This window comes from Myotis myotis, unplaced genomic scaffold (assembly GCF_014108235.1).
Source record: "Myotis myotis isolate mMyoMyo1 unplaced genomic scaffold, mMyoMyo1.p scaffold_m19_p_15, whole genome shotgun sequence".
Lineage (NCBI taxonomy): Eukaryota > Metazoa > Chordata > Mammalia > Chiroptera > Vespertilionidae > Myotis > Myotis myotis.
The window spans coordinates 17,946,734-17,967,707 of record NW_023416319.1 but is presented as its reverse complement, the minus strand read 5'-3'; the positions used below and the strand labels follow the sequence as shown (position 1 = coordinate 17,967,707).

At 43.2% G+C, this 20,974-nt stretch overlaps 2 protein-coding genes across 3 annotated transcripts in view; one reads left to right on the top strand and one right to left on the bottom strand.

The window, feature by feature from the left end:
* Positions 1-449: 449 nt before the first annotated feature.
* SEC31B (SEC31 homolog B, COPII coat complex component) overlaps positions 450-20,974 on the bottom strand; it is a 52,574-nt gene continuing 32,049 nt past the window's right edge. For both annotated transcript variants that reach the window (XM_036336312.1, XM_036336314.1), the window contains one exon: positions 450-748. In XM_036336312.1, coding sequence (XP_036192205.1) covers positions 677-748 — 72 coding nt within the window. In that variant the 3' untranslated portion in view covers positions 450-676. The remainder of the gene's footprint in view (positions 749-20,974) is intronic.
* On the top strand, positions 13,769-17,313 carry WNT8B (Wnt family member 8B). The gene is made up of 5 exons (XM_036336318.1): positions 13,769-13,798; positions 14,575-14,713; positions 15,497-15,622; positions 16,413-16,555; positions 16,768-17,313. The coding sequence occupies exons 1-5, from the start codon at positions 13,784-13,786 to the stop codon at positions 17,311-17,313; spliced, it is 969 nt and encodes a 322-aa protein (XP_036192211.1). The 5' UTR covers positions 13,769-13,783.

Genomic DNA, 20,974 nt, shown 5'->3' with positions numbered 1-20,974 from the left:
CATTTGCACTTAGCTCTTGGAAAACACATAAAGTACCTATACATGGAAAAGTTAATAAGCAAGTACAAAATGACATGCAGACTGTAAGACCTAGGAAATGCATGTTGCCAGGGTGCTTGGGGTTTCTCCTCAATTAAGATGTGAGCTCAGTCTCTCTTCATCAGTTCTCATTTTGACCATCTATTTAACCAAGTTACGAATCCAATTGCTACATAAACTGTTGAGGAAGCAAGAATAGGGGTTTCTTTGCTGAAATCAGCTTCCTGTGCTAATTGAGAGTGTGTTCTTATCATAAATGAGTATAGCCATCATTATTAAAGAGTTGATAACAAGTCTGCCAAATTAATACAATTTGCCGGTTAATGCAATAATTTGCAACATTCCTGATTATAAACGGAACCACCAAATAATTGGTCGATTTTTAATTGGTATTTTAATTAAATATTTCATGTCCAAAAAAATCTTCTTTCTCTCTCTCTCATGAGAACAAAAAGACAAAAGGGCGAGGAGACTAGTTCAGAGAATTTCTACTGATGTTCATGGTATTCTTCAGCTGATTCAGTATCAGCAAAAGAGAAACACGAGATTCCTTTCCCCAGTCACCAGGGCAGTGTGAAGAATTGTTCTATAAAAAATACCTTTACTGTGTGTTCCTTCCCTGCTGGAGGGGTCATGTTCATTTCATTCCGATACTGACACTGCCACACTGAAAGGTGGCTGGGTTGCTTGTCTGTCCAAATTCAAGTGTCTGGATTCAAAGAGAAAGAAGAAAAAAAGAGATGTGAAAGAAAATCCTTATTTTAAAACAGGGTTTAAGAACCCCTTCTCACTTTCCCTGACTTTGAGGAGAAAGTGTACAAATCTGTATAAGGCAGTTAACTTTTTAAAATTGCATTCCATAAACCTCAATTTGAATATTTATACTTTGCTGAGTCTGGTTTTGGTGGCATTTGAAATGTGATTTTTAAATTTAACGTTCAACCTCGATTATTCTTATAATGGAACTATCAGGGTTTTGCTTAAGGTCATCTTTCCCTTTGTGCCATGCAGAGAAATTTGACCAACCGCAGCCTTTCAGATGTTTCTCTTAGTACTTCATTATCAACTTTTTTTGTGGGGACCTCAAAAGCATTTAACAAATAGAGAATCACAATTTCTGCTTGGCTGTTCAATTGTAGGCTTGCCTGAAATTACTGCCTAAACGAGTTCATCAACAGAAATTCCTGGGCTTGAAAAGGAACGGATAAAAATGACATGTGCCTACAATATGCAGTTTTACTAGGTATCTCAGTGCAACATAATTGGGGGAAAGAGCATTCTCCATAGTTTTCTCTTGTCTGGATGCTTTTGAAAGAATGATCCTTTAGTAACTTGAGAAAAAATATTTTTTTTTTAATTTGTTGTTTCTTATTAATGGCTAAAAAAAATGAATGAAAGGAAGGAAGGAAGGAAGAAATGAGTGTGGGAAAGCATGTTATAGCCAAGCGAACACTGATGCTTATAATGGTGGCCAGAGATGAAGTAATTTGACTGTCCACTTCCAATACATTTACTCATCTGAAATGAATGGACCTAGAACATATTTTTCCTTAACTGTTGACTTCATTCAACTCCAAATGATTATCATAATGATACTGGGTCTTTCCAGTTCCTCTCTCTCTCTCTCTCTCTCTCTCTCTCTCTCTCTCTCTCTCTCTCTCTCTCTCTCTCCTCTCTCCCCCTCCCCCTTTTCCCTCTTTCTCTCTCTTTCACTCTCCTCAACGCAATAACCAAATCAGAAAGATCCACTGGGACACAGAGGTTAACCATGGCTCTGGTCGAATTCTTCAACAGAGATCACTACCCTTAGTTTTTCCAAAGGATTTAAACATGGTCAGTTTCTTTTCTGCAGAAGAGCAAGATTACCTGAAATCTTGTGTTAAAGCACTTTTTGCAATACATCATCCCTTGTTTCTCTACATTTATGTTTTTAGAGTAACCTGTCTATGGCTCTTGAAATTTCAACTAATGACAACATGCAAAACCCCTGATTAGCAAAGGCTTCAGTTATTAAGTGTGTGTGTGTGTGTGTGGGGGGGGGGTCTTTGAATCCATATTCTCATGAAGCATCATCGTTAGCTATATATATGCAACACTTTTTCAAATGTATATTATGACCAGTAAAATACACAGCTCATTTAAAATCATTGAATTCATGGTAATGTGTTGTCCTATTAAGTTTTTGTTGAGTTTTCCCTCTAACAGATACAAAAAGAACACAGACAATCCAGTGAGGACCCACTAAGCTTTGTCACATTAGAAAGTTAGGGGGAAAAAGTCAGGTGTGAGAAACTGCTTTGGAATCTGGAAAATAATACGCCAATAAAGGAGTCACATACCTAATAGCTTCCCTAATCAGTAAAGGAAAGTTCACAGTCCCCTAAAACAAGCGGGGTCTGTGGGGTAATTCTGAGCAGGATTAGGCTGGGAGCTGTGGTGTAAGAGGTTCTAAGGCCTTGAGACATGATCAGGGAAGCTCAGTTCCCAGTTGTGTCATTGATTTCCTCAACAACTTGAGACCTGAGTTTTTCCTTTCAGAGTTTCTACTTCTCCTGCTATAAATAATAGCAACAATAACAAACTATTATAATTGTTATTATTATGATTTACAAAGGCTATGGTCCTGAGAGGAGACACTTTTTTAAAGCTTTTCTTATGAGACCAATTTGCATAAGTCAGTGGTTCTCAACCTTCCTAATGCTGCGACCCTTTAATACAGTTCCTCATGTTGTGGTGACCCCCAACCATAAAATTATTTTCGTTGCTACTTCATAACTGTAATTTTGCTACTGTTATGAATCGTCATGTAACTATCTGATATGCAGGATGTATTTTCATTGCTACACATTGAACATAATTAAAGCATAGTGATTAATCACAAAACAGTATGTAATTATATATGTGTTTTCTGATGGTCTTGAGTTTTCCCTTGACCCCAAAGGGGTCGCGATCCACAGGTTGAGAACCGCTGGCATAAGTAATGAGGAGGATGCTCTACAGTGCGTGCGTGTGTGTGTGTGTGTGTGTGTGTGTGTGTGTGTTAGATAATATGACACAAAGGAGGATCGCATTTTTGTGACATTACATAGAGGTAAATGGGATATACATAATCAGAAGAAAAGGAATTTCAACCCAACCCCTCTCTCTTCCATGAAGGAGTTTACTCCCCCCACCTCCGCCCCCTTTTACCCAGCTGGGACAATTGGTTTAGTGCTGCTCTATATTGGGTAATGCTAGTCTCTCTTGGAACTGATAATAAAATCCCTTTTTTTTTTTCTGTGCTCCATTTACCCTTTTATTTTCTATTAGAGGTAGAGAAGAACTCAGAGGGCTTAGAAAGAGAGGTCAGTACAATTTTACTTAGGGTAAACTCTCGTTTATCTCCCCAGAAAGCAGATTTTTCCTCCCAGGTAAAAGATCAGACTGGGTTAACAGTTGGGGGAAACTCTGAGCTTGGTTAAGGTAAATAACAGCCCCCTTGCCTCCCATCTGAAATGTACCTACACTCTGAGGGCCTCTTAAAAACAACTATCATCCACTCTGGGCAGACTCTCTCGTCTCATTATAAGCCAAATTTTTATGGTTTGCTTTTCTCAATCTTTATCGTAGGTCCTTGATTATATCATCTCTCTATATGCTTCTTAGGTCATAGTTTTCTCCAGACCAAGAGAAATCAGACCATAGGGGATCATTTAAATTCACTGTTATTTGCCCAGTCCAAATTCACTTTTCTTGATAGGTTGCTTTCCCAATGTCAGCATGCCCCAGTCACAGCACAGACTGAAGCTATGCTTCAGGAGTCTCAGTAGACCCTGTAAGTGGGCCAATGGTTCAGTATTTCTATGCAGCTCCATAGATGAAATTCTTGTGTTTTCCAGGCCAAGCTTAAACCATTCTGCATAAAGAAGAATTTCCCCTTCATTCAAGACTGTAATTCTCCCATATATGCAACTAGATAGAGATAGCAATTATATTTTTAAATAAATATTTTTAATTAAAAACTGTAATTCTCTTTTGCTACCATCTCAGTCCTTTTCATTTACTTGGGCTCTTCAGGTTCACCGTATCAGACTCTGAAGTTTCCATTCCAGGCCAATATCCAGGATAATAAATAGCAAACCAATAGATGGGCCATGTCATCCTGTCTGTTGTTTCTTCATGTTAATCCAAGGTGTCTGGTGGAGCCCAAATTGCATAGATTATTGCTTCAGGTGTATTCTGTTGTTTAATTTTATATTATTGAAATTTTCTTTTTTAAAAAAAACATAGAACACTACATATAACAACGCCCAATAACTCAGCTTCAACAGTTATCAACCCTTGACTAAACTTGCTTCATGTATACTTTCTGTAGCATTTTCAACTGCATGTATTCCCTTAGTCTAAATCTTCCAAATACTGTTGTGGTTCAAAATAGGAAGAAGAAGGGCAGGAAAAGGAACCCCCTATCCCATGTTCAAGAGATCTAGTGCCAGAAATTAGAGTGAATCTTGGGGAACATCATACAGATATGACCCCCATTGGGGTGAAAAATCAAGAACACAAATTAGTAAAAGGAGAATTTGTTACTAATTTGAGTTTGTTTCTGTTTGAGCTGTGGCTATTCAGATTGAGGTGAGGACATTTTTACCATCCACGGATTTAGTTCCATTAAGTAGTGAAAATGGTACCAAAGTGCCAAAACCTGCCAATTTTCCTACCTTGAACTGTTTACTGGTTGTTTTATAGGGCAAGTCTTAGAGTTATCATGCACACCTACCTTCTTGATCCTGACATAAACTGGCATTGTATCCATCAGTGCAATTGAGAACGTGAATATTTTCTAAAGTCTCCACTACAGGGACCAAGGTAACGAGGTCAGAAAACAAAACCAAATGCTCAGCTTCCATAATGGTCCTGGACGGGGTTCCTGCAATCCCAGGCTTTCTGGGAACAGTGGCTAGAGCTGTTCCTTAGCAGCTTTCACTCAGAGACCTCGGAACAGAGAATGAGCACAGCTTATTCCCAGTTAGAGTCCTCATTTAAATGCTAAGTGCTGAAGTGCTTTTTTGTTGCTCAGTGTTTCTCAGCAGCGTTGCTACAATACATAAAGAAGGAAGGAAATGAGGACAAGGAAAGACAGCTATCGCTCTATAAAATATCCTGGAATACAAATGACATTTCACTTTCAGGGAATAAGATTATCCCTTGAAAATTTGTGATTTGCCTGAGAAAGAATCGCCTGAGATTGTTTGGCAGGAACCCATCATTCACAGTTGTCCTGAGGGCTATCATGTGGTCTTTGCCAGTAATTATTTGTCAAGGACTGGATTTGAGATATTGTGGGATCTTAACATAAAATTTAACATAAGACTACTACCAAATCTGACACATCTGTTTAACTTTGCTTAATCAACTTTATAAGACTTTTAAAAAAATATGTTTTAGGGCACTGCCTTATAACGTAGAAAATTAACATTTATAAAACAAATTTTGGGAATTACTTATAGGGCTGAATTCCCTTTGAAGAAACAGATGGAGTTTAAATAAGTGAAATAGCTCTGGGGGTATGACCTAAACCTGTATATTCCTTCATTTTCCTTTTATACTCTTCTGGAAAAAACTTCTACTTGGCCCGAATCGCCACTGCATTTCTCTTTCCTTTCAATGCCATCCATACTCCTTCAATGAGTCTGTACTAGTTGCTTTAGTTTCAGAACTGTTTACGCACTGTTATCTGCCTTCTATTCCACTGCTCTACTGAAACAGAGCTCCCCTCTAATATCACCTTTGTTCCCTCTGGACAAATTTTTAAGTAGGAAGAAACTTGTCTTTGAAATTCTGAACCCTTCTCTTCCCTACAAGACTTCAGATTATCTTGTGGCTTCTACTTCCTAATCCTCCCCTGGCTAAATAGGAAAGAGCCCGATTTCAATTACTTATACTTTACAACGGATAAGAATTAGTCACGCTGTTCACCCTTGAAAAACATTTTTAAACTTTACTCTTTCTAATTATACGGTGAATTATACCTAGCTTAAATATCCTTGGGTATTGTCAGAGGGGGTAGTAAAAAATTTGGGACCCGTAGGATATTATTTCACAATGCTTAGTAAGGCCTGCCTTCTCTGTAATTTGGTGTGTGTGTACATATTGGGGTGTGTGTGTGTGTGTGTGTGTGTGTGTGTGTGTGTGTGTGTGTTGGTGCATGTGTGTTCTGGGGGTCATATGCTATAGCAGATAGAGGGACTCACAAGGAAACTTGTTCAGAAAGAGCTATGTTTGGGATGTCCTGGGCCCAAGGCATCTTGTGCATTCAATGAGGTAAAAAGCTCGCTGTCAGACATTCATTCTAAGAAAAACTTGCTTCACTGGAACACCTTCTGGCTACAGCTCCAGGCAGCTCCCTACTCTGGTCGCTCTCCTTAATCTCCCCCGACCTTTCTCCCTGTATTCTCTCTGCTAAATCTCCAGAGAGAGAAGTGCATCTACATTCATTCACTACCACTTCTCCTTGCCCCTGGGCTATCACCCCAAATTATAATTACACAGTCTCTCCAGAAGTAGGCCAACTAGAGCTTCACGACCCTGAGACTTTTTATGGACCTCAAGAAATGAGATTAAAGGGTAGAGAGAAGCCAACCCTAGTATTCAAAGACTTGTGAGGAAAGTGGAGAGAGGGAGAACCAAGTGGGGGGGCGAGCGGAGGAGTCAGAAGGCATCGAGATGAAAGTCCTGGGCGTGGAGAGGAAAATACTAAATTCTGGATATTCATATGCAGAACCTTTGCTTTTTAAAACTATGTGAGGGGAAGGGAATGGGGGAATCCTAACTGGAATTTAAGCTACACGAACCACTGGGATTTAAATGTATCCAGGCACACTTGCAAACTAGTGGGGTTGGCCTGCAAGAAACTTGTTGCATGAGACTTAGTGCTCTCCTGGGAAGAAACTCCCATACTCAGGGAGAGGGAGTCTGGCACACAAACTTGGCCTAGGAACAGGGTCCTGGCTGTGCAAAGGGAGAAGGAAGTCTGAAGGTAGCATGGTGCTTGGCACTCCTGATCCAGTGCCCATCTGTGTCACAGGCTATATAGAATCAGGCACATGTTCTCACCATGGCAGCTAAACTCCCAACAATACAATGCGATGTGCTACAGACCACCTCGTGGGCTGTGCTAGTTTGGAGAATCACCCCCAAACAGGGGTAAATGGTTGAAACATTGGATAGTGGCTTAAACCTCTCGTCCATCATTAGACATAATTGACAGAGAATGGGAACTTGCAATTTTTCATGAACTTTCTAAGATGGTAAAATAGTAATAAATAATGATTAAAGGTTTCTTCAAATGGTACCAAAGAAAGACAAGCATTGAAAATTAGAGGGCATGGATATATGGGTAATAAATATTAGGTCAAAAAAGACTGACAAACAAACAAAAGAAAGTTGGAGGTTTTCCAAGAGCTAAAAGAAAAGCTGTGACATTTGTATTTGGGTTGATCTAAAGCCCCTCCCTTTCTGCCCCAGATCCCTAGGAAAAATATTTACTGGTGATCAGACATATTATAAAATAGGCAATTTAGGAGACAGTATAGCCCAAGAGAGAAGCTGCATAATGCTGAAAGCCGGGGGTGTTTGAGGAGCTATTGTGCCCTAGATCAAGAAACTTTGTATAGTGGTTTGATTATGGCTAGTTTATAGCCACTGTGGTGTTGGGCCCTAGAGCAGACACAAAGGGAAAATGATAGAAGGTGCCCAGAGCTCTGCTTTAGCGGTTACCCATAGCCTCAAAACTACTAATGCATTTGTATCGGTATTTAATAAGAGTTGAAAAGATATTTAGTAATGAAGAGACTAGCAAGGATTTAGTCTATACACAATAAAAGGAAGAGAAAAGAACTTGCAAATGTTAATAGTAGGGGAGTTGTGGCAGAAAGTGAAGAGGACAAAAGGACTTGTCTACCCAGCCTTGATGGGAATGAGAGCAGAAGCTACTTACAGTGAAACGTTATTGTGAGAGTTCAGAATGAATGATGGAGAGAGAGTCCTGATCGCTCTTGCAAATTCTTACTATTGGTAAATTAACTTGGGAGAATGATGAGATAGCATTAGAAGCTGTAGGAAAAAGTATAGACCAAAGAATGAATTAGACTCACTTCAGGATTGATAAGAGTATGGAGACAGTCTAAGAATGTAAAATAGCCTGGCTGGTGTGGCTAAGTGGTTGAGCATCGAACTATAAACCAGGAGCTTGCGGTTCTATTCCCAGTCAGGGCACATGCCCAGTGGGGGATGTGCAGGAGGCAGTTGATCAATGATTCTCATCATTGATGTTTCTATCTCTCTCTTCCTCTCTGAAATCAATAAAAATATATTTTTAAAAAAGGACGTAAAATTATAATAATGGCATTAAAGCCTTCTGTGAGTAGAAGTAGTTAGCATGTTTCCTAGAGGACTGATGAGAGCTACCAAACCTGGAAGATGCTCCATCCAGATACAAAAGAAAGAGGAGAATGATCACCAATTTATTACTGTTGTAGATGGAGCATCCATTTTCTAGAAGATTGAAGTAGTAATTGTTGGGTTTCTCTGGTAACTCATGCTATTAAGCATAATAGCATGCACTTATTGGCCATTTGTTTACCTTCTTTGAAGAAATGTCTCTTAAGATCCTTTGACCATTTTTTACTTGGGCTATCAATGCTCTTTGTATATTCTGAATGTAAGTGTCTAATCAGATATATGACTTACAAATATTTCCATTCAGTGGGCTGTCTTTTTACTTCCCTTTTTGGTGACTTTGGAAGCACAAAACTTTTTAATTTTGATGAAATCCAGTTTATCAATGTTTTCTTTGGTCACTTGTGTTTTTAGTATCAGATTCACAAACAAACAAACAAAACATTGCTTGACCTCAGATCACGAAAACTTAATATCTATATTTTCTTCTAAGAGTTTTATAGTTTTAGTGCCTACATTTAGGTCTCTGATCTATTTTGAGTTAATTCTTGTATATGGTGTGAGATATGGGACCGACTTCATTCTTTTGCATGTGGACATCCAGGGGTTGTTCCAGCACCATTGGTTGAAAACACTAAGACTAGGCAAGATTTAAGAGAACAGTGTGAGCAACGGTTTAGAGGCATAAATGCATGGTATTGGGAACAGCAACTGCTTCAGTTTGACTAGACCAGTGGTCGGCAAACTCATTAGTCAGCAGAGCCAAATACCAACAGGACAACGATGGAAATTTCTTTTGAGAGCCAAATTTTTTAAATTAAACTATATAGGAAGGTACATTGTGATTAACTTAATTAGGGTACTCCTAAGCTGGCCTTTGCTAAAAAATGTTCTCAGTCTGATTGAAGTATGTTCGCTGAGGTCGACCCCTTCCAACTCTCCCATCCACACTCGTCTTGTATACTTGTTTCGTCTACCTCCTTTCGTTCATCCTCTCTATATGTCCAAACCATCTCAACATACCTTTCTCAATCCTCGACACTACATCTTCTTTCATTCCACGTTTCCTAAAATTAACTTAAAAAACTTTACTTAAAGTTTTAAGTCAACTTTGCACTGTACATGTGCACCCGCACGTGGTATTTTGTGAAAGAGCCACATGTGGCTCGTGAGCTGCGGTTTGCCGACCACTGGACTAGACGATTGGACAAGTAGGGATATTTCATGGGAAATTAAGCTGAAAACACATGTATGGCCAGATTATGGAGAGCCTTGAGTGCAAGAGTTGAAAAACTAAGGAAGATACTTGAGCAGGATATCAGAATTAGGCTTTAAGAAGATTGATCTAGCTGCAGACTGACTATACACTAGATTGGAATGGGGTAACAATTATAACTAGAGAGGTCAATTAGTAGGGCTTCTACAATTGTCTAGGTTGGAGGCCACAAATAAGATATGACAGTGAGAATTCCTGAGAAAGTGAGAGAGAAAAAAGGGAGCTGGTAAGTGAAAAGTATAATGGAGGTAAAACATGCAAGTCTTACTGATTAGATAGTGAAAATGGATTGAGAGAGATGTGGTGAAATAGTGGCTCTATTAACAAAACATAGTCAAGTCAGGAGAAGTGTCAAGTTCAACAGGGAATATTAGTTGGCTTTTATTTATATTTTTTAAAATATATTTTTAAATTGATTTCAGAGAAGAAGGGAGAGGAAGAGAGAGATAAAAACATCAATGAGCCAGAACCGGTTTGGCTCAGTGGATAGAGCATCGGCCTGCGGACTCAAGGGTCCCGGGTTCGGTTCCGGTCAAGCGCATGTACCTTGGTTGCGGGCACATCCCCAGTGGGGGGCGTGCAGGAGGCGGCTGACGGGTGTTTCTATCTCATCGATGTTTCTTTCTATCCCTCTCCCTTCCTCTCTGTACAAAATCAATAAAACATATTAAAAAAAACAAACACTTCAATGATGAGAGAGAATCATTGATCGGCTGCTTCCTGCACACCCGACACTGGGGATCAAGCCCACAATCTGGTCATATGCCCTGACGGGGAATTGAACCGTGCCCTCCTGGTTCATAAATCGATGCTCAACCACTGAGCCACACTGGCTGGGCATAAGTTGGCATTTGGACATACTGTCTTCTTAATTTGAAACATTCTCAGTGGAGAAGTCTAGCATTCATTTGGTAATGCAGCTCTGGATCTTAAGATGAAAGGGCTGGAGGTAAAGATTTGGGAGACATCGCATAATCACGGTAGTTAAGACCACAGGCATGAATAAGGGTTTTTCTCCTATTCCCCTATCTCTGTAGATAGTTGCCCTTCTGTGTTTCAGGTGGACAACATAATGATTTGATGTGTGTGTATATTGTGAACTGATCATTACAATGCGTCTAGTTAACATCTATCACGACAAGTCGTTTCTTAATACTGGCTATTTTGGTTATGAGCAAGTCAGCCACAATGGTTCAAATATGTCTGCCAATAACTCAGGGTTTCCAACACAAGTCAGTTTATGGGAATGCTGTCCAACTAAGGCTGGCAGTCGTGTCTCATGGCAGTTGCTCAATTAAATCTGATTAATCAATTGAACTAGACCAGCACGTCATACAAAACTTTACATATTGCGGCGCCCTTGAGGAAGGAAGAGTCCTCCAGTATTCTGCGCAACACTCCCCGCGATTCCAACCTCGCATCCTCTCACAGGGAGTCTCTTCACCCATGCTCATGGCAGAGCTTTCTCCTCTGTCTACCACTTGATATTTGTTTTGTTGCTTTGCTTTCTTTCCTGACGCTGTCCGTCCTGGGGGATGGGAACTAGCCTCTGTCTTGCCTGGTAATGTCCAAGCGTCTTTGGCAGTTATCTAACAGAAAAAACACCGTCCGGAGCCAGAGCAAGCAGAGGGCCTGGCTGACTCCTCTGACACCGCTCTTTCAGGATCAGAAATTTATCTGCAAACCCATAATGGCTTCAGCAGTTATGAATTCATTTAAATTGTTTTGAATTTATTTTTGTTCTTTGCTGGTACTACCACTCCCAAGATAGTAGTACTTTTTAGTCAACTTAATTTTGCCTGCCAAGCTTTGAAGTTTTAGGAGGGTTTTTTGTTTGTTTGCTTGTTTGTTTGTTTGCTCATTTATCTCTCTTTAATTTAACAAAAGTGAGAATTGAAAATGACTGACAAAACATGGAGTTGCAATGTGAACATAAGAGCAGTGACAGACAATAAATTGTTAATAAAAATAAGTGCAGAGGTAAGAGAGAATGACCTAACTTAACACAGGGAGAACAGCAGTCATAGGAGCTCTCCATCAAATCAGGATCTTTCATCTTCATGTTTAAACATGTTTACTCCTGTATTTTTCACATACCCTTTTCCCCTTACCAAGCTCTAAAGTTTTGTTGACTATGTAGTTTTTTATGATTTTCTAAAAACCTGTTACATTTCTTTCCAAATCTTTTTCATCTCTCACATGGCAGCCTCCCAGTTTATGATACTGTTTTTCAAAAACCACCCACATTTTAGGTGTTATTTGTGTTTGATGTGAAGAGAGTCGGCTAAGCTCTTTTCACTTCTGATGATGGCCAGCATCTTATTGGCCTTTACAATTGCAGGGTACACCAACTTTTATGGAACAATACATAATGATTCCCATGTTACTTTCTTCCATTATAATGGGAAAAGAGCAATAATAGGTAATATATTTGGGTTAATTTTCAAATGCCTATCCTGAAGTCCATTTGCCAGGTTATATACAAGTATGTATACATTGAATTTTTAATTTTTATATAATTATAGACTGGCAGAAGATTGCAAAGGAATGTGCAGGGAAGTCCTACACAAGCCTCTGCCAATGGTAACATCGTACAACTATCCTATAATATTTATAAAGTTCTATAGTACAATATTTATAAAGTTTATTCAGACCACCAATTTTACATACACTCGGTGTGTATGTATAGCTCAATGCAATTTTGCCACATGTATAGCTTTGCATAATCATATCGCAATCAAGACACTTAATTCTACCATCACAAAACTCTCTGGTGTTATTGTAGCCACATGCATCCCTCCTCTTTAACCCCTGGGAACCACTAATCTATTCTCCAGCTCTATAATTATGTATTTCACAATTATTACATAAGTGAAATCATGCAGTATGTGTCCTGTTGAGATTGGCTTTGATCACTCAGTATAATTGCCTTGAGATTCATTCAAGTTGTTGCATTTATCAGATGTTTATTCCTTTTCATTCCTGAGTAGTATTCCATTGTATGGATGTACCACCATGATATTAATATTTTCATTGATTTTCTTTTAGAGAGAGGAAGGGAGAGAGAAAGAGGGAAAAACATTAATGTGATAAGCAAAATATCGATCAGCTGCCTCCTGCATGTCCCCTGCTATGGATGGAGCCCACAACCTGGGCATGTGCCCCTGACTGGGGAATTGAACCAGCAACCTTTTGGTGCATGGGACAATGCTCAACCAACTGAGCCACACCAGCCAGGCCTTGTACCACAGTTATTATAACCACTCACGCTTTGAAAAACATTTAAACACTTTCAAATTTTGGGTTATTATGAATAAAGTGCTATGAGCATCCAAGTATAAGATCCTGGATAAAAATAAGTCCTCATTTCTCAAGGATAAATGCCCAAGAGTGGAACTGCTAAGTTGTATGACAAATCTATTTTTAGTTTTGAAAGGAACAGCCTAGCTATTTTCTAGAGTCAGATTATTTATTTTTGGACTTTAATTACAATTCAATCCCTAGAAAGATATCCTACTATTTACATCTTTCTGATTAGAGAACTGAACTACCCTCCTCAGAATCCAGGTAGTCCTGGATTCCAATCCTGATTCAATAATTTTTTAGCTGGGTGACCTTAAATACTTTTTTGAGTCCCAGATTCCCTATTTGTAAAATAGGGATAATAATGCCTGCAATAGTAAGGATTTAACAAAATCAACATGTAAAATACTGAGAGTAGAGCATCTATTACACAGTAATGAGTTAATGCTAGCTCTATTCCCACCCATGGCAAAATAATGACCAAACGTTACTCCCAATACTTTTGGTATTTGAAAAGGAGCATAATACATATTCTTTTTTATTAAATAAGTGGTCTTTAGTAGACTCCTTATGCCTAATTTTTCCTTGGCAAACCATTTCCCCTTTCTTCCCATCAATTCTATTTTCTAAAGTAATCCTTACAACTCTTGGCAGCAGAAATGAGTTGGTGCATCTCCATTACACTCTGTGATTTTGTTCTCTTCTAGGTCAGTGAACAATTTTCTGATGACTGGTCCAAAGGTAAGAAAAATATCCCTTTGATTTGTTTAGATTTCACTAATCTTAGCTTCTTAACTGAACACTATACGTGCTAATTTCTTTTCATTATATCCACACTTTTTATTGTGCTGTACCTATTACAGACAAAGACTGTGGCACAGAGGGGATTAGTGACACAACCCACACCACACAGCAGACTAGTGTCAGAGCCAAGGCAAGAACTCACGAGTATTGATTCTAAATTTACAGCCGAATTTCTAAAGCTAGACAAGTTGACAGCCTTTCACAGCATCAGGCTGCAGTCACACAACCTTCTCAGGGAGGGGAGGGATGCAGTCTTTACAAAGCTGCTATTGTACTGCATTATCTCTAAGGACATTTCCAGTTCCAAAATATTATTTTCTAAGATGGTAATGGGATGAGAACAGCGAAAATTCATGAATTATGTAATTTGGGAATCACTTTGGAGAGGCATAATAGTATAGTGAGTAAAGTCAGGTCTAGTGTCTGATAAACTGAATTTTCTTCCTACTTCTATAATTTGCTAGCTGTGGGATCTTGGGCAAATTGCTTTACTTCACCTCTCTGAGCCTCAGATTCCTAATCTATAAAATGGTTCCTATTTGACAAGGTTATTTGTGATGTTAAATGAGACAACACATTTAAAGTGCTTACTCTGTCATTATTTTGGAGGGATGGGAAAGTGGGCAGGAAGAGAGGGGCTTGGCCACTTTAGGGGCAAGTGTCTCCAAGTCCAGCTTTTGTAAGTCTGAATTTTGACCCCTGTGTCCCCGAAGGCTTACCTGATCTACTCCAGCAGCGTGGCAGCTGGTGCCCAGAGCGGGATTGAAGAATGCAAATACCAGTTCGCCTGGGACCGCTGGAACTGCCCTGAGAGAGCCCTGCAGCTGTCCAGCCATGGCGGCCTGCGCAGTGGTAAGGAAAGCCTCGGCCACAGCTCCCTGGACCCCCTGGCCACAGGTTAGAGCCCCACTCCCCAGGGATGGCCCCTGCCTCCTCTATACCCTAACTCCTCACCTGGTCTTTACTCTCAGGTGATCTCCCTCTCTGGGATCTTCTCTGTTCCATCTCTAGCTCCTTTTTCCTACCTAAGAGCTTTCTCTTTCTTCCCCCAAACCCTCACTGTTCAACAAATGGACCTCATCAATTGGCTAATGGCTTCCCCACTATATAAATAACATCAGGAGGTAGGTAGGGTCATAATCCCTCATTCCTCTCAGCCCCTTCCTTCAGCAGGCTCAGCAGCCAGGTACAAGGCAAGTGGGGACAGACCTGGAGACCAGATTTCCCTGGAGAAGAGAGAGTGGCCATGCCAGTAAATAAGGGCTGGCAGTCAGAGGTTCTTTCAGAACTGGTGGCGCATGCCTCTTAGACTTCAGTGTTCCAGGAGGAAGTGGGATGGGTTCTTGATAGCCTGGCCTTCAGATTCCTCTCTTCCTCAGGCTCTTTCCCACCGAAATCCTTTATCTAGCCACCTAATCACAAAGGGTATGACTTGAAAAGATGGGAGGGGAGAAAGGAAGGGCTGAGACCAGGGCTGGAGTGGACCCTGGAGAGTAAGGAACATTATAAAGGTGGGGAAATAGGGTAGAGCTGGGATCGGAGGACAATGACTGTATTAAAGGGAGGTGGCATGGCTGGTGTTTCTTTGGGTTGCGACTCCTCCCTCTAACTCACCCAATTTCTGGTTCCTGCCAGCTAACCGGGAGACAGCCTTCGTACACGCCATCAGTTCTGCCGGCGTCATGTACACTCTGACTCGGAACTGCAGCCTTGGGGATTTTGACAACTGTGGCTGTGATGACTCCCGCAACGGGCAGCTGGGTGAGTAGTGACATTGGGGGTGGGTAGGGCAGGCCGGTAGAGTTCACTTAAAGAATGAAAAGCTTGATGGGTAGCTGGGTGGGGTGCAGAGGAATTGTATTCTTCTAAATCTGAGGAAAATCAGGGTGAACCAGTTTAAGCCCAAACCCTAATGTGTCAAACCAGGTTGAATGCTGCACGGGCTCTCCCTCACCTACTGAGTAGTTTCCTTAATTTAACACAATAATGATAAAGGAAGAACATTCCCCACAGAGTCGATCGGTCACTCTCTCAAACACAGTGCGGACATCCTTCCATATTGTCTGTCTGTCTCCTTTCCACTCTTCCTCCACTGTCCCAATCCTCCCTGCCCTGCGGCTCAACTTCCAACTTAGTTGTTCCATATTATTTCAGTTGCTCCTCTCCCCCCCCCCCCCCTCTCTCTCTCTCTCTCTCTCTCTCTCTCTCTCTCTCTCTCTCCCTCTCTCAGTGCTCGCGCGTTCCTCACCTCCCTTCCAGCCATTTTGTCCTTCCTGGAAGTCAGTCGCTGACGGGCACATGCACACTCTGCCCAAAGGCCAGAAACTGTATGAAGATGGGCGCGCAGGCACCTTGCAGCGAATCCACTCGGCAACTACTTACGTCATGGAGTCCTGAGCAGATGATAGGCTACACGTGGGCGCTCAAAAGTGGCAAAAACAAGTCTAGGCTGAAACTAATCTGGAGACAAGGCATTCACCCAACCTTAATCTCAGATTCCCAATTAGAAACAGCTGCTCAACGACCGTCCCTCTCCCCTGCTCTTTTCCAGGGGGTCAAGGCTGGCTGTGGGGAGGCTGCAGTGACAACGTGGGCTTCGGAGAGGCAATATCCAAGCAGTTCGTTGATGCCCTGGAGACCGGACAGGATGCCCGGGCAGCCATGAACTTGCACAACAATGAGGCCGGCCGCAAGGTGAGTCTTGCAGCCCCTGGGGTTGGCAGCTGGCTCCATCCATTACCACGCCTAAGTGAGGACAACTCCTCACTTCATTTAAGTTTGGGAAAACGAGGTACTGAGGCGTAGGAGGTACTAGACGCCTAGCAACGTCCCCCCCGCCATCCCCCGCAAGAAGCAGAGACTCCCCACGCGCTAAATCCCTGGCCCGCTCACTCCTCTCCCCCCAGGCGGTGAAGGGCACCATGAAACGCACGTGTAAGTGCCACGGCGTGTCTGGCAGCTGCACCACGCAGACCTGCTGGCTGCAGCTGCCGGAGTTCCGCGAGGTGGGCGCGCACCTGAAGGAGAAGTACCACGCAGCTCTCAAGGTGGACCTGCTGCAAGGTGCTGGCAACAGCGCGGCAGGACGCGGCGCCATCGCCGACACCTTTCGCTCCATCTCCACGCGGGAGCTGGTGCACTTGGAGGACTCCCCAGACTACTGCCTGGAGAACAAAACGCTAGGCCTGCTGGGCACGGAGGGCCGAGAGTGCCTGCGGCGCGGGCGCTCCCTAGGCCGCTGGGAGCGCCGCAGCTGCCGCCGGCTCTGCGGGGACTGCGGGCTGGCGGTGGAGGAGCGCCGCGCCGAGACCGTGTCCAGCTGCAACTGCAAGTTCCACTGGTGCTGCGCGGTCCGCTGCGAGCAGTGCCGCCGGCGCGTCACCAAGTACTTCTGCAGCCGCGCGGAGCGGCCGCGGGGGGGCGCTGCGCACAAACCCTCGAGAAAACCCTAAGGGTCTCCTCTCCCGCTCCTTTCCCCATTTGACCTCACGGCCCACACTTACTCTGAGAACTTTCTGAGGTTTGAGCTATTGATCTTCTTTGGACGAGGATGAGAATAGATGGTCCTCCTCCCCGTCCTAGTTGCCCTAACGCTGGACCTAGCCTATGGAGCCGTAGGAACAGGAAGACCCCTGCTCAAATATACAGGGCTCACAGGGGGCTGGGGGTGGGGGGAGCCTTGGCTTCTCTCTTGTCCTTTTTTGCGCCCCGCCCCCTTTTCTGCCAGGTCTCTATCACTTACATATTCCTTCTGCAGAGCCACTCCCCAGGAATCTCTAATGCTTTCCTCTCCCCTTCTCCCTTACCCTCTTTCCCTAAAGAGAAACTGTGAGAAAACTGACCCAGGAAAAGCATGTGTTGAGGGACCGGTTCTTGGGGCAAGGATTGAAGATGGGGAAAGTGGGTACCCTAGAGTGCTGCCTGCTGAAAACCCAGGGTGCTACTCATCCTGTGACTCCGTGTCTAATGGACTTTACCGGTGGGACAATGACTTCCTGACAATCACCAAGGTGCTCCAGACACATACCCACAAGGTCTAGGAACTATGTAAGGTCAGATGGCCAGTCATTTCCTACCCTTTAAGTTACCCTCCCTGCCCCTAACCCATTGCCCCCTAGCAACCATCTCTACCTCTTCTCCTTCCCCACAGGATCCGTGTTCCTCCGAGCCAAGACTGAGCTTCATAAAGCCAGTTTCCCATTGGGTTGTGCACCTCTAAAGGCAGGTATAAGAAAGGAGGAGCTGGGACCCTTCCTTTTCACTAACCTGGTTCTCAAACAGGCAGGATTCAGGGCCTTGGATACCTTCCTTTAATAAGTAAACTTTCTGCCATGAAACTAGAACTAATAGGAAGTTCAGTACCTTGGATTTTTGATTTATTGCAGTCGCTGTGATATGTGCCCTTTTTTCCAGGGATCGAACTTATTCTTGGGGACATAGAGGAAGGCGGGTGGAAGATACAACCTCTAGGCCAGTGATGGCGAACCTATGATATGCGTGTCAGAGGTGACACGCGAACTCATTTTTTTGGTTGATTTTTCTTTGTTAAATGGCATTTAAATATATAAAATAAATATCAAAAATATAAATCTTTGTTTTACTATGGTTGCAAATATCAAAAAATTTCTATATGTGACACGGCACCAAAGTTAGGGTTTTTCAAAATGCTGACATGCCGAGCTCAAAAGGTTCGCCATCACTGCTCTAGGCCCTCCCCTTGGTCCCACCTTGCCAGAATACCATCCTCTGTAGAGCCTCACTTCCCTGATGGCCTAAATAGTTATTCTGGCCTGAGGCGAATCTGCCAAGGATTAGTCAGTCAATCAGCCACATAAATCTTCCACTAACACGTCCACTCAGTAGTGAGAGCATGCTGCTGTGGTGCTCGAGTCTCCTGGTTCTTGTCCCAGAAGCAGTACAGCAGGGACCTGCTTAGGACAGAGGGCTATGGGAAGGGAAGAGCCAATCCCGACTGTCACTCTGCAGCCCCAGGAGCTTCCCAGCCAACTCTCTTCCTTTAGGCCGGCCGTGGGTCTGCTCTTTGGGAGCAGAACTGGTCAGATGCTAGACAACCTCATCCCGCTTCTCCCAGAGCAGGAGAAAGCACAGAGATGGTGTGGCCCCAAGTAGGTAACAGGGGCCAAGGCTCTAGGGGCCAACCTGTGAGTGTAAGGGCTCCCATATTCCAAACTGAGACAGTGGCCAGATCAGACCCCAAGGCCCTGGCCTCATTCCTATACCTCTTCTGGTCCTAACACTTATGAGAAGAGCGGTTCTCCTTCCTTCCTTATAGGGGACACACTTCCCTTCAGGGTTCCCTAGTGCTGTATTCCCAGCTCCACCAGCAAAACGCCTTTGCTTCTTCCCTCAGCTTTTTTTTTTTTTTTTTTTTAATATTTTATTGATTGTTTACAGAGAGGAAGGGAGAGAGATAGAGAGTTAGAAACATCGATGAGAGAGAAACATCGATCAGCTGCCTCCTGCACATTCCCCACTGGAGATGTGCCCACAACCAAAGTACATGCCCCTGACCGGAATCGAACCCGGGACCTTTCAGTCCACAGGCCGACGCTCCATTCACTGAGCCAAACCGGCTACGGCTTCCCTCAGCTTTGATCTGGGTCTCTTGAGTCTCCCAACTTGCCCTTCTTCCTTCATCAAGCAGCAGCATATACCAACCTGGCTGTCCCACGTGGCGGAGTATTTGACAGTGTACAGTAAGAAACCTGGCAAGACAACTACAAAATCTAAAAAAGCATGATTTTGTAAAGGAAAGCTGCATTCTCCAGGGGAGTCTCTCAGCATAAAAGCAGGAGAACTTTTGTCCTTCATATTTGATAACTTCAGGTCAATACCCAAAACATGTCACACTGCCAGGAAGTTCTTTCACAGGTTGTTTGTATTCCCAAATGGATATATTTGATACCAGATACATTCAAGTTCTATAAAGAAAACATTGCCGAGTTACCTTACATTTGTATTGCTTCTCTCCCCGCCCCCCGCTACACACACACTTTCTGCATTATCCATTCATTCATCAACAAACACCAGAGTGGAAACAGTGGTAAACACTACATTGCTCTCCCTGCATTCATGGAGTTTAGATTCTCTCTCAGACTCAATCACCAGGGCTGTGTTCCCCTTACAGACGTGGACAACTCCAGAATGGCTGCTTGGGAAAACACCTTCCAGTCAGCTAGTCAAACCTTCCGTTTTGTAGATTTAAACTGGTGCTGAGAACGCTGTCTGGCTTGTTCCATCGGCTAGTACGTTACCATGGGGTGGGCAGTGAAACGCAGGCCCCTTCTCTCTTGTGTGCTCTTTGGGACAGAAACAGAGGGAGGTCCTGAGAAGTGACAAGGACTCCGGCGGTGGGGGGTGGAGATGGTGTAAAACACTGTCTCCTTCCTGTCCCTGGCCCGAAAGCCTACACACAGGCAGGGCTTTCTTTTCTTGAAAAGAATCTGAGCCTCAATTGGCCTTAGCAGCAGGTTAGGGCAGAGACAGAGACAGGGTCAGGCTCAGCGCTGGTGGTGCTAGTGGTGGTAGGAGGGGAGGGCAGGACAGGGCACTCGCCTATTGTGGGTCTGGATTGGATGCTTCCACTCATTCATTTCCTTTTAATTAACCCGCATTCCTGGAGGAGAAATATTTATGTTGGCTCCCATAGAGGCAATCCACAGACTGGAAAGAAGGGGGAAGAAAGCCTGCCTTAGCAAAACAATACCTCTAAAGAGCTCAAGAAGAGAAAATAGGAGAACAAAACGCCATTAAAATAGCTTTCTACCCCCACGGGAGTCAATGAAAACTTCATTTCACATGCTAATCCCCCACTCCGCCCCCTTCTCTTCTCACAGCACCTCTTCCGAAAGTGTTTGGGAAAAGTCCTCGCAGTCAGTACACAGCTCCCTGCAGCTCAGACTTCTCCTTGTGTTAGTTCAGGGCCCCAAGTGGGGCTCTCGCTCCAACAGTGGCTCCCTCCCCCTCCCGCGTTAATTTAAACAAAGACCTCGGAGTTCATCAACCTCCCACTGAAATTCACAGCTGCTGAACAAACTAATCCCCTCTCCCGGCCTTTCTTCCCTTCAATGGGCTCTTGGCTTCAAAGACACT

Coding starts and splice junctions, on each gene's coding strand:
- WNT8B (XM_036336318.1), top strand. Junction 15,623..16,412: donor CTCCCGCAACGGGCAGCTGG/GTGAGTAGTGAC, acceptor GCTCTTTTCCAG/GGGGTCAAGGCTGGCTGTGG. Junction 16,556..16,767: donor ACAATGAGGCCGGCCGCAAG/GTGAGTCTTGCA, acceptor CTCTCCCCCCAG/GCGGTGAAGGGCACCATGAA.